The sequence below is a fragment of the Canis lupus genome, chromosome 4 (genome assembly GCF_003254725.2).
Source record: "Canis lupus dingo isolate Sandy chromosome 4, ASM325472v2, whole genome shotgun sequence".
In the NCBI taxonomy this organism is placed as follows: Eukaryota; Metazoa; Chordata; class Mammalia; order Carnivora; family Canidae; genus Canis; species Canis lupus.
Window position 1 is genome coordinate 23,232,581 of NC_064246.1, and position 13,973 is coordinate 23,246,553.

General features: G+C 37.7%; 2 protein-coding genes across 6 annotated transcripts in view; one reads left to right on the plus strand and one right to left on the minus strand.

Moving 5' to 3' along the window:
• Nucleotides 1–13,973, minus strand: part of ASCC1 (activating signal cointegrator 1 complex subunit 1) — a 104,961-nt gene that overhangs the window by 79,797 nt on the left and 11,191 nt on the right. For all 5 annotated transcript variants that reach the window (XM_025434785.3, XM_025434786.3, XM_025434784.3 and 2 more), the window contains exon 5: nt 9,149–9,327. In XM_025434785.3, coding sequence (XP_025290570.1) covers nt 9,149–9,327 — 179 coding nt within the window. The remainder of the gene's footprint in view (nt 1–9,148; nt 9,328–13,973) is intronic.
• ANAPC16 (anaphase promoting complex subunit 16) overlaps nt 9,242–13,973 on the plus strand; it is a 28,707-nt gene continuing 23,975 nt past the window's right edge. Inside the window, exon 1 of the mRNA XM_025434791.3 lies at nt 9,242–9,382. The gene's annotated coding sequence lies outside the window, so the exon portion shown is untranslated. The remainder of the gene's footprint in view (nt 9,383–13,973) is intronic.

Sequence of the window (13,973 nt, forward strand, 5' to 3'; positions counted from 1 at the left end):
TTAACAGACAAGCAATCATCAAAACATCTTGAATTTCTTTCTTTTAAAAAAATATATATATGCTTTTAAGTAATCTCTATGCCCAATGTGGGACTTGAACTCAGGACCCTGAGATCAAGAGTCACATGTTCCACCAAAAAAACCAAAGAGCACCCCAAAATATATTCAATTTCAACAGGATTCTTTTCCATTCAAATAATTTCCTATAGTGACTATCACAACTAACCTCATATATTTGTTTTATTGGATTGTATGAATTAGAGCAATTATTAGGTCACACACAATGCTGTATCACCCATTCTACTTAGCACAGTAGACCCATAACTGTAGTACCTTGGGTAAGTTACTCTCCCAGAATTTCCATTCCTTCATCAATAAAATGGAATATTAATATCTACCACATAAGGATGGACTGAAGATTAAACAAAATAACACAGAAAGCACTCAGGACACTGTCTAGCACAAGGCGAGAGCTCAACAATTACTTGCTATTTTATATATCACTCAATGTTGAATGAGTGAATAAAACTAGTGGTAAACCTAGCCTTATTTACAAGATTACAAATCATCAGAAGCATTATTCATAATAGCCCACAAATGGAAACAAGTCAAATGTTCATCATGGAGGAATATGTAAACAAAATGTGGTATATCCATACAATGGAATATTATTCAGCCATAGAAAGAATAGTGTTACATGATAAACCATAGATAAGCCTTAAAAACACTGTAAGTGAAACACAAAAGGCTACACATCATATGATTCCATTTACATGAAATATTCAAAATAGGCAAACCCATGGTGAAAGTAAATGAGTGCTTGTCAGGGGCTGGAGGAAGGTGGCAATGGGGAGTGACAGCTTAGTGGATATGGGATTTACTTTTTTGGGGCAATGGAAACATACTAGAATTAGTAGCAATGGTTGCACTGTAATAAAGATACTAAATATCACTGAACTGTGCACTTCAATAATGGGAATTTTATGCTGTATGAATATCTCCATTTAAAAATATATGAGAATATCTCCTCTTGCCCAGGGAAAATTAATTCCTATAGAACTCGTCCTCCTGCTATCAATAACTAGAAAACTAGATAAAATATATAAATCAAATGTTTACAGGCATTAGATTAATAGTCCTGAAAAGTGATCCCTAAGTTAGGAGAAAAGAGCAAACTGAGTCCCATCCTGGCTTTTTGTACCACTTCCACAGTGGTACAGAGTGGGGAAACCAGAGCCCAGTGAGTTGAGATGACAAAAAGTGGATTTCAGGAATGAATGCCAAGGCAAATAAAATTTGCAGGGCTAACCACTAGAGGAGGAAGTTAAAAAAAAAAAAAAAAGTGGGGGCAGATGCAAATCAAGAAATCTGCGTAAAGTCTCTTTCAGACTTTGGCTGAACAACAATCTGCACTTGTAGAGCTCACGTGAAACTCACAAGACCAGATAAGAACAACTAACAGAAGCTGTTAGCCAAACAATACCCAAAGTTCAAATAGCAGGTAAATATTCAAATTCTTACCAGCCAGAATGGAGAGACTATTCTTAAATACACAGAACAATGACCAGAGATACCAGAAAGGATACACCTTAGTAGTGAAGCTAAATTAGCCCTACAGTAAAGCATACTCTACATCTGCCCCTAAGGGGCTTAAAAACAAACTTTGGAGGGGCACCTGGGTGGCTCAGTGGTTGAGCATCTGCCTTTGGCTCAGGTCAGGATCAGAGAGTCCTAAGATCTAGTCCCACATCGGGCTCCCGGCGGGGAGCCTGCTTCTCCACCTGCCTTTGTCTCTGTCCCACCCTCTGTGTCTTTCATGAATAAATAAATAAAATCTTTTCAAAAAATTAAATCTTTAAAAAAATCTATTAAAATTTAAGGTTTACTCTCCTTTAACCCACATATTCTATTTCTAAGAATCTGTCTCAGAATATATCTCAAAGAGTGGATGGAACTGAAGGGTATTATGCTGAGTGAAATAAGTCAATCAAAGGACAAACATATGGTCTCACTCATTTGGGGAATATAAAAATAAAGGGGAAAGGAGAAAAAATGAGTGGGAAATATCAGAAAGGGAGACAGAACATGAGAGACTCCAAACTCTGGGAAACGAACTAGGAGTGGTTGAAAGGGAGGTGGGCGGGGGCTGGGGGTGACTGGGTGGCAGGCACTGAGGGGGGCACTTGATGGGATGAGCACTGGGTGATATTCTATATGTTGGCAAATTGAACACCAATAAAAAATAAATTTATCTAAAAATAAAAACAAAAACAAAAACAAAAGAAAAATAAAATATATTTCAAAAAATAAATAAATTTATTTCAAAAATATATATATCTCTCAAAGAAATCATCAGCTAAGACATAAAGATGCACATACAAAAATGTTCATTATAGTAATATTAATAAAAATAATTTCCTTTAACGGTCCATTAATAGAGGATTGATGAAATAAGTTAGGGTACTGGGGCACCTGATTGGTACAGTTGGCTAAGCATCCAACTCTTGGATTGGGTTCAGGTGGTGATCTCAATGTTATGCAATGGAGCTCTGAGTCAGGCTCACGCTCAGCGAAGAGTCTGCTTGAGATTCTCTTCCTCACCCTCTGCCTCTGCACCTCCCACCTGTGCTCTCTCTCTAAAAATAAATAAGTAAATCTTTTTTTTAAATGTTAGGGTACATTCATAGAATACAGCAATTTAAAATAGTAATTAGGGGCAGCCCGGGTGGCTCAGTGGCTTAGCGCCACCTTCAGTCCCTGGTGTGGTCCTGGAGACCCGAGATCGAGTCCCACGTCAGGCTCCCTGCATGGAATGGAGCCTGCTTCTCCCTCTGCCTGTGTCTGTGCCTCTCTCTCTCTCTCTCTCTCTGTGTGTCTCTCATGAATAAATAAATAAAGTTTAAAAAAATAAAATAAAATAGTAATTAGGCCACCTGGGTGGCTCAGTTGGTTGTGTGACCAATTCTTGGTTTCAGCTGGGGTTGTGGGATTGTGCCCTGAGTTGGACTCTGTTCACTCCAAAATCTGCTTGAGATTCTTTCCCCCCCGCCCCCCCTTCCTCTCTACTCCTCCCAAAGCTTGCACTTGCTCACTCTCAAAAAAATAAATAAAATCTTTAAAATAGTAATTAGGTTTACATGTATTTACTTGAAACATGCTGTTAAGTCAAAAAGTAGTTACAAAACACTGTGTATGACAAACTTTATTTTAATAAATGTATATAACAAATACATCTATAAACTCAAAAACTTGAAGAGCCAACTTTATACCAACAGGTGTCATCACTTTCCTACAAACAGGAGAATGTTGAGCCCTTTCTTATTTTAGAGATGAAGAAATGATCAGAGATAACAAATGAACGTCAGAGGAACCAAATCAAGACTGAATGCCATAGTCTTTCATGAAACAACTCCTATCTCAATGCTCTTCAAAGCTACAGGGGAGTGGGGGGAGGGGGGACGCAGTGCTGGGCTGGCTCAGTGTGCAGACCATGCAACTCCTGATCTTGGAGTTGTAAATTCGAGCCCTACATTGGGTGCAGAGATTATTACTTAAAAATAAAATCTTTAAAAAAAAAAAAGCTACTAGAAGGGAACTCACCTAAATAGAGGTAATAAATTCAGAGTACCACTGGAAAATGCCTAAAGGCTTTTGCAGCCATCTGTCTATTGTTCTAACATCAAAATGAAATTCACAAAAAATTTCTTCCATATAATAGGTAGATAATGATCTCTTACTACTTATTTACTCTTCTACCCTGGGCTCCCCTGCTGTTATCAGAACCTGATTTAGATGGATGAAGAAAGCAATGTCACTATGGAGTCTCCCTGAAAGCAGGAAGGAAGCACTCTGGACTGATTAAGGCCAGCATGACATTCACAGTGGCCAATCTCATTCCAGTTGAGTTAAAGTAATCATTCTCCAGTATTTGTTCCCTGTCAGCCCAAGTCAAGAGCCAAAAGAAAAGTGAGAAAGTGTACACACACACACACACACACAGAAAAAAGGCTTATTACAGGCTGCTTGTCACATACCAATATTTCTAACATTTTAAAAAATATATATAACTACTGAGCTTCAATGTTAGTATTTACAAGGTAAAATTAATTCCAAAATTTGCCAGCACCCCAGCCCCAAATTTACCAGCCCATATTGAAACTTCAGGGTTCCCGATTTTCTCCTATCCCACCTTCTACTGAAAATGAAATTATTTTGCTATAAAATGCTGAGAGGAAAAAAAATATTCTGATGGCTTACTAATTTTATATATATGTGTAGTATTTGGCTTACAGATGTGCCTTTGTTCAAGCACATAAATATCAAGTTAATCACTTAAAAATGGGTTATATAATGGTACTGTCTACTCATATTTCCCAGTCTGAATCTACTCACCTTTGTAGCCTTTTTTTTTTTTTTTTTAATGATTTTATTTAAAATGTCATGAAAGACAAAGAGAGAGGCAGAGGGAGAAGCAAGCTCCATGCAGGGAGCCCAATGTGGAACTTGATCCCAGGACTCCAGGATCACACGCTGAGCTACCCAGGTGTCCCGGTAGCCTCCTTTTTAAAAAAATTTTGTTTTAATTTGAGTAGAGTTGACACACAATGTTACATTAGTCTCAAGTGTACAGCACAATGATTCAACTTCTCTATATCTTATCCCATGCTGTAGTCTCCTTCTTAAATAATCAATCTTATCAATTCCCACTCCTAGTCCCACACAAGTACTTGGATTCTAATACTTCTGTATCTGTGTATCTATATTTCATTATATTCTAACACTTAAGAGCCAGTTTTAGAGGCACCTGTGTGGCTCAACTAGTTAAGTATCTGACTCTTGATCTCAGCTCAGCTCAGGTCTTGATCTCAGGGTTGTGAGTTGAAGCCCCATGTGGGCTCCACACCCAGCATGGAGCCCACTTAAAAAAAAAAAAAAAAAAAAAAAGACCCAGCTCGAGCAATAGAACAGGATAAGGGAAAGGAAAGGAAAAGAAAAAAGGAGGGGGAAAAAAGGAACAAAAGACGGAAGAATCTTGTAAAAACTTTCACCCAGAACATTTTCATTAACCTAGCACACAACTATTAAAGACAGCCCTCATCTTTTCTTAATACACCAAGGAATACTAATAATTTTAATCTAAGTAGTCATAAAAATAGCAGAAGTAGTAGCTACCATTTATGATATGCTTATTATGTGTCAAGCACCACGCTGAGTACTCTACATTACCTCATTTAATCCTTCCTACAAAGCAAGCTATAAAGGTCTGGAGAGGGGATACCTAGGTGGCTCAGTCAATTAAGTGTCTAACTCATGGTCTTGGCTCAGGTTTTGAGTTTGAGCCCCATGTTGGGCTCCATGCTGGGCATGGAGCATATTTAAAAGGAAAAAAAAAAAGATTTAGAGAGATTCACTTGGGCAGTCCTGGTGGCTCAGCAGTTTAGCGCCTGCCTTTGACCCAGAGTGTGATCCTAGAGACCTGGGATTGAGTCCCACATCTGGCTCCCTGTATGGAGCCTGCTTCTCCCTCTGCCTGTGTCTCTGCCTCTCTCTGTGTGTGTCTCTCATGAATGAATAAATAAAAATCTAAAAAAAAAAAAAACCTACTTAAAAAAAAAAGATAGAGAAGTTCACTTGTCCAAGTCTACACAGATCGAGGAACCCAGAATCACACTCAGGTTCATCTGTTTCAAGAACCAAAGATATCAACCACTGTTCTATTTCATTCTGTACGCTTTTACTCCTCTCAATCATGTAATGATTGAAAAAACACAGCATGGATAGACATCTATATGCATAAAAATGAACTTTGACCTAAATGTCACACCTAATATAAAAATTCACTGGATCATAGATCTAAATATAAAAAAGTAAAATTACATGGGACACCTGGGTGGCTCAGCTGTTGAGCGTCTGCCTTTGGATCAGGGTGTGATCCCGGAATACCGGGATTGAGTCCCACACTGGCCTTCCTGCATGGAGCCTGCTTCTCCCTCGGCCTGTGTCCCTGCCTCTCTTTCTGTGTGTCTTTCATGAATAAATAAATAAAATCTTAAAAAAAAAAAAAAAAAAAGAAAAGTAAAATTACAAAAATGCTACAGATAACCTTGGTGACCTGGGGTTAAACAAAGAGTTCCTAGAGATGGCACTAAAAGCACAATCCATAAAAGAAAAATTAATAAATTGGATTTCACCAAAATTTAAAACTTTTACTCTGCAAAAGGCACTAGTAAGAGAATGAAAAGAAAAGCCATGGCCTGGAAAAAAAATATCTGGAAACCCCATATCCTTGAAAGGACTTGTAACAAGAAAAAATATAAAAGAACTTTTCACAACTCTACAGTAAGAAAACAATAATTTTACAATAGGCAAAAGATGTGGACATCTCACCAAAGAGGATATAAAGATAGCAAAAAAAGCACAACCAAAAAATCTAAACACACCCCAAGAAGTCCATTTTACTACATGATAATTTTTAAGATAAAATAAAAGATTTTTATATTCTTGTTGATAACTAGTTAACTACAGGTTTTAAAAAAGTTACAACTTTACCTCTTGTTATATATCAAGATACATTCCAAATAAACTAAAATGTTAAATGTAAATTGTGAAGTAATACTGATCCTCTTAATATACAGGAAGCTCTTACAAATAAATTTAAAAAATGAATGCTCAGAGAAAAATGGGACAAGACATGAAGAAACAAGAAAATATGAAAAAGTCTTATCTCACCAATATCAAATAAATGAACAACCAAGCAACAAGCTAATATTTGGGGATCCCTGGGTGGCGCAGCGGTTTGGCGCCTGCCTTTGGCCCAGGGCGCGATCCTGGAGACCCGGGATCGAATCCCACATCGGGCTCCCGGTGCATGGAGCCTGCTTCTCCCTCTGCCTATGTCTCTGCCTCTCTCTCTCTCTCTCTCTCTCTCTCTCTCTCTGACTATCATAAATAAATAAAAATTAAAAAAAAAAAAACAAGCTAATATTTTTTGTCAACTGGATTACAAAAAAACGAAACAAAAAAAAAAAAACTTAAAATAATAGTAACACCAATATTGGCAAGGGTAGGAAAAGGAACCTAAAGAAAACTAGTCTGACACTGAAGTATTCTAGCATTTCCTGAAGGTAATGTGAAATATATATCAAAACCCTCAAACGCACATGCACATACTCTTTTTCCATTTTCAGGAATTTACTGAGAAACTAGATTAGTGTAGAAAAATATACACAGAAGAAAAGTCATAATGACATTATTTACAACAATGAAAAAAATTTTAAAGATAAATTATTATTATGTGATCTGGGAAGCAAAGGCAAAAGAAAAATTACATTTCCTTACTACTTACAGCCCACTGACAAATCCTTCAAACAGGCAGAGTGACATTCCTTTAGGAACTCAGCTGCCTTATTTGATACTCTGTTAAGGGCTAAAGGCAATCTTAGCTCAACATTATCCTCCCAGGATCCTGTAACTCTACTATAACACATAAAAATTCCTTTGGACACTTCCTTTATCTCTATCCCCCAAGGTATATGTTAGCAATCCTCCCCTAAGCATATGGCCTATCAATATACTTCTGAAGGGTCTCATGACTAGGGTTTTTACTACACAGTAATAAATGATCTTGTCCTAACAGTTTGCCCTTGAGGTCTTAGAAACCTTGCTCCCGAAGTTCCTTAGAGACATACGCTTTTCCTAACCTCCTCCTAACTTGAAAGTATATAATCAAGCCACTCCTCATGACCCCGGTACAGCTTTTTCTGCCCACAGGTCTTGTCCCTGTCCTTTAATAAAACCATGCTTTTGCAACCAAGAGGTCTCAAGAATACTTTCTTGGCTGTTCGTTCTGAACCCTACCACTTCAAACCACATTATTATATATCCATGTAATAGAATACTAAGTAGTCACTAAAAATCAAGTTATCTGAACTGTTATCAAAATAAGATTATGTTATTTTAGTTATCACTGCTATGACTTCCTTCCTGTCTCCAAAGCAAAAGGAAAGATTTTTGTTCAATGACAAAACAATGATCATGGTATAATGCAAAATGTCAAGGAAAGCAGGATATAGAAGCATACAGAAGCCAAATTCTATTTTTTTAAACATTTGTGCATGTGCCACAATATTATCTCTCAGTGGTGAGATTATGTGTGACTTTTATTCATCTTTTATTTTCTAAACCTTCTGTAAAAAAGGTGTATTAAAAAAACAAAAAACAAAAAACATATATTCATAAATTTTTTTAAATCAATGTTTCTTTAAATTGTCCAAAATTATATACACAAGGAGTTTTCAAACTTGTTTCTAGGGGGCGCCTGGGTGGCTCAGTGGGGTAGGCATCTGACTTCAGTTCGGTATATGATGGAACTGAAGGGTCCTAAGATGGAACCCCAAATCAGGCTCCCCACCAAGGCTCCCCACTCGGTGGAGAGTCAGCTTTTCCCTCTGTCCCTCCCCTGCTCATACTATCTCAAATAAATAAATCTTTAAAAAGACAAAAAAAACACCTGTTTTCTAATCTAGATTATCTGCTGTTATCTTGGTCACAAGCATTTCACTGTTACATAAGAATGACAATTCTATATGCAAATTTCTTCTAGTTACTAACCCCAAATAAGCCATTACCACCTAGGGCAGAAGATCTACAGATAATGGCACCTCATTAACATTGCCACCCTCAAGGTGCAGAATAGTATCTATATTAGAATACTACTTTTATGTCTTGAAATTTTTTTTAAGATTTTATTTATTTATTCATGAGAGACACACACAGACAGAGAGAGAGAGAGAGAGGGAGGCAGAGACACAGGCAGAGGGAGAAGCAGGCTCCCTGCAGGGAGCCTGACGTGGGACTTGATCCCGGGTGTCCAGGATCAAGCCCTGGGCTGAAGGCGGCGCTAAACTGCTGAGCCACCAGGGCTGCCCCATGTCTTGAAATTTTTAAAGAATATGTCAGTAATATGCAGAGGCTTATGTGCTGATATATCTATACTTTTTATTCACTTCAGAATCAAAAAGAAAACATAAGAAATGGCTAGCCTTTTTGGTAGAAGAAGAAATGTGTATCTTTCTACTGTCTGAATTATAAATCTCCTTTTTTGTAGTTTTTCTTTTTAACTCTTTGTTCTGTTTTGTTTGCTGCTTACCATGGAGCACTTCTCCAGTACTTCCTCCTGGAACTTCAGGAATCTCTCCTGAACCTCAGCTTCATTGAGGAAAAAGGCAAGGAAGTGAGTGAAGGGCTGCTTTCTTCTAAAAGTCAGCAAAAGAACATCAATCCGAGTTCGAGCTGATATTACACCACTTCGATGCTGGCCAGTGATTACTGCAAGCAAATAAAGGGGAGAGGATGTTTAACACAACCACCCAAAACTTGTAAAGTAAGTGACCTTCAATACTGTCATCTCTGCAGAGTCAAACAGTCCCAAATGTGTACATAATTTCTGAACAAGGTTTTTTACCAAAGGTAAAAAAAAATCGCTAATGAACTCAATTAAGCAGGATGAGGTTTAAAAACAGTATCCTAAAAAATATACATATATATCCTTGGGGCACCAGGATGATTCAATCAGTTAAGCGTCCAACACTTGATTTCAGCTCAGGTCACGATCTCAAGACTGTGAGATTGAGCCCTGTGTGTTGGGCTTATGTTGGACATGGAGCCTGCTTAATATTCTCCTTCTACCTCTCCCGTGACCCTTCCCCCCACCTCTCTCTAAAGAACAAAACAAAACCAGAATATCCTTAAGACCACTTGATGAAGTAGAAAAATGAGTGTAAAAAGCTACATAGCAAACCTTCATACCTTGCAGGTAGGAATGTAAAATGGTACAGCAGCTACAGAACAGCTACAGCAGTTCCTAAAAAAAGAGAACTACCATATGACCAGCAATTCTACTCCTAGACAGAAATCCAAAGAAGTAAAAGCAGGTATTTACAGGGCACCTGGTGATTCAGTCAGTAGAGCATGTGACTTGATCTTGAGGTCATAAGTTTGAGTCCCATATTATAGGCAGAGTTTACTTGAAAAAAAAAAAAGAATAGATTTTTAAAAATAATATGAAATACAAGAAAAAAATCCAGGAAAAAAAAAAAAAACCAGGGATGCCTGGGTGGCTCAGTGGTTGAGCATCTGCCTTCAGCACAGGGAGTGATCCCAGGGTCCTGGGATCAAGTCCCACATCGGGCTCCCTGCATGGAGCCTGCTTCTCCCTCTGCCTGTGTCTCTGCCTCTCTCTGTCTTTCATGAATAAATAAAATCTTTAAAGAAAAAAGTCCTATCTTGATACAATGAAATATTATTCAGCCCCTCAAAACAAGAATACAGTACAGATACATGCAAAAATATAAATGAATCTTGAAAACATTATACTAAGTGGAAGACATCATTTACAAAGTGCCACTGTATGCTTCCATTAACAGGAAGGAGCCAGAACAGGCAAATGCAGAAATGCAGAGGGAAAGAAAGTAGATCAGTGGTAGCCAAGGACTGGAGGTAGGAAGGATTGGGGAGTGACTGCTTAATGGGTATAACATTTCCTTTGGGGAGGATAAAAATGTTCTGAAACTAGATAGTGCTGCCTCTCTGTCTCTGTCTCTCTCTGTGTCTCTCATGAATAAATGAATAAAATCTTAAAAAAAAAAAAAAAAAAAGAAGAGGGATCCCTGGGTAGCTCAGCAGTTTGGCGCCTGCCTTTAGGCCCAGGGCGTGATCCTGGAGTCCTGGGATCAAGTCCCACATCAGACTCCTTGCATGGAGCCTGCTTCTCCCTCTGCCTGTGTCCCTGCCTCTCTCTCTCTCTCTCTGTCTCTCATGAATAAATGAATAAAATCTAAAAAAAAAAAAAAGAAACTAGATAGTGGTGGTGGTTATTATACAACATTGTAAATGGACTACACACCACTGAATTCAACACTTTAAAATGGCCAGAATGGAAAAAATAAAATAAAAATAAAATAAATAGATAAAAATAAAATAAAAATAAAAATAAAAATAAATAAAATGGCCAAAATGGGAGGTCCCAGGCTGGCTCAGTTGATAGAACATGTGATTCTTGATCTGGAGGTAAAGTTTGAGCCCCACATGAGGTGTAGATTTCCCTTTAAAAAAATTTGTTGGGGGGATCCCTGGGTGGCTCAGTGGTTTAGCGCCTGCCTTTGGCCCAGGGCATGATCCTGGAGTCCCCGGATCGAGTCCCACATTGGGCTCCCTGCATGGAGCCTGCTTCTCCCTCTGCCTGTGTCTCTGCCTCTCTCTCTTCTCCCTCTGTGTCTCTCATGAATAAATAAATAAAATCTTTTTTTTTTTAATTTTTATTTATTTATGATAGGCACACAGTGAGAGAGAGAGAGAGGCAGAGACAGAGGCAGAGGGAGAAGCAGGCTCCATGCACCGGGAGCCTGACGTGGGATTTGATCCTGGGTCTCCAGGATCACGCCCTGGGCCAAAGGCAGGCGCTAAACCGCTGCGCCACCCAGGGATCCCAATAAAATCTTTTTAAAAAGACTGTCAAAATGGTAAACTTTATGTTGTATACGTTTTAGCCACACACAAAAAAAGTATGAATATATGACATCAAAATTCAAATAACAATAAAAAAATTTCAGAGCAAAAAACTGAATTTTCTGTCATGTCAATTTTACCTCAATTTAAAAATTACGGTGGCTGAAAAAAAAAATTACGGTGGCTGTAATTACTAGAGATTCACTACAATGAAAAACCAAAGGAGAGTCTACTACAACATATATAATCTTACTGTATATGTATGAAAACAGAAAATTAAAGTAAAATATTTATCTATAATTATATGGATGGATACCAACTGTCCATGTTTTGGTATAATTTGGCCTTCTCTGATCTGGGCTATGTCTTTCTGTCTAAATGAAAGGTGGGAGCACAAAGCATAGACCACTGTCTGCAGAGAAACAAAATCATTTAGTGATTACATAATCTCTGTGTAAACTGAGATTAAATCTCTAGGTTGTAGAACTGACAGGGCTTGGTTCAAAACAGCAACTAAGGAAAGATGCAAAAGATATGAACAATGAACAAAATTGGCATTTCAATAAACTATTTATTATAACTGTGAAAGAGACTTATTAATATGATATAAAATATTGAAGTATTAATTGTAATAGTAGCAAAATGGGCTATGCATTTTAAAGACCACAGTCTGTCCTTCCATGCAACTACAAAGTGAAAGAAGTAATTCCATTTATTTATCCTAATACTCTTCATTAAAGCATTTGAAATTTTTTTTTTTGCACTTGAAATTTTCTATAAGAACAACCTTTCTATTCCTCAATAAGAATGAAAGCATCATACCCATTTTACTACAAGGAAACAAGATAGAAAATTCTAGGAAAAGAAGCAGATTATGAATGAATTGACTAACAGAGAGCCTGAGAACCATTTGCCTAAGTCAAAAATTGACAGGAGTAATAACCAAAAAATGTAATAAAATTAAAGTAGTAGATATATGGTGTTTTCTAAGAGCATCATTTATATTATCAGATAGAACACTTGGAGAATCCAAAAGACTCAACTGCTAGTGAAGGGAAGTATCCATAACAGGTACTCAAATATTGTGCTAGAGAAATTGATAAAGGAGGGTTCAAAGGCAAACTGGAACAAAATTAAAGGAAAGTAAAAATTATCTCTACTAGAGACCAAATTGTGGTAAGAAACCAGAAGGAAAAGGAACAGAAGGGAAGGAAACATAAAAGTCATGTTTATGTTTTATTTCTGTCAAAGTCTGGTACAAAATGCTGAATCTACTCTTTTTCATTGAGAAGGTGGTTTCATCTCTGTAACACAGTAAACTGATAAGGACACTCACTTAAAGGGGCTCAGACTGATTTCCAGAAAAGAGTCAAAGTTGTTCAATTCATGACTAAAAAGCAAATACAATGAAGTTAGAAATATTCTACAAACACTAATATCTGAGAAGACCAGAATTTGAGTGGCAAGCATCTAGGGACTCTAACAAGGGATGGATAGGAAAAATAGAGTTAAAGGTATTGACATTAAACTTTTTAAGATTTTATTTATTTATTAGGAGCAGGCACGTGCCTGGGTGGCTCAGTTGGTTGGGCATCTGTCTGCCTTCAGCTCATGTCATGATCCCAGTGTTTTGGGATTGAGCCCTGTGTCAGAGTCCTTGCTCAGTGGAGAGCCTGTTTCTCCCTCTCGCTCCCTCTGGAAACAGGTTCCCCACCAGCAGAGAGCCCAACATAGGGCTCGATTGAATTTTTACTTATTTATTTTTATTATTTACTCATGACACACAGAGAGACACAGAGAGAGAGAGAGAGACAGGCAGAGGGAGAAGCAGGCCCCATGCAGGGAGCCCGATGTAGGACTCGATCCCGGGTCTCCAGGATCATGCCCTGGGCCGAAGGTGGTGCTAAACTGCTGAGCCACTCAGGCATCCCCTCAATTGAACTTTTAGAAACCAATTCTCTAACTACAATGACAGTATCATTTTGAAAGCATCTTCTGATATCCCGTTACCTGAGACTTCAAAACAGATTAGATGACCAAATCCTTGTTGAGAGGACAAATTAGAACCTAACAGATCATTTCCTTCTTTAGTATCTCTAATGTTAGAGAGGCAAAAGGAATAAATGACAGCAAATACCACACCAGTGCAACCTTAGTCTCACATCACAACTCAACTTACTCTAACCAATAATTGATTTTTCTATATACTCTACTTCCCTGCAAGACCAATATACCCGTTTATCTGCCTGTTTTTCCATTAAATTAGTTCCACTAAATTTTTACTTTGAACAATTAGACATACTTGGTTTCACACTGAAATATTTGTGCTTTCTAAGTCAAAATGGAATCTTTACAAACCCGCCTACCCTTTCCTGGGTATGTTTTGGAATGACTCCGATAGCTTAAAATGGCTAAGCTCTCCACATTTATAGCATGTTATAATTTTTACTGCAATAAAAATTATTATA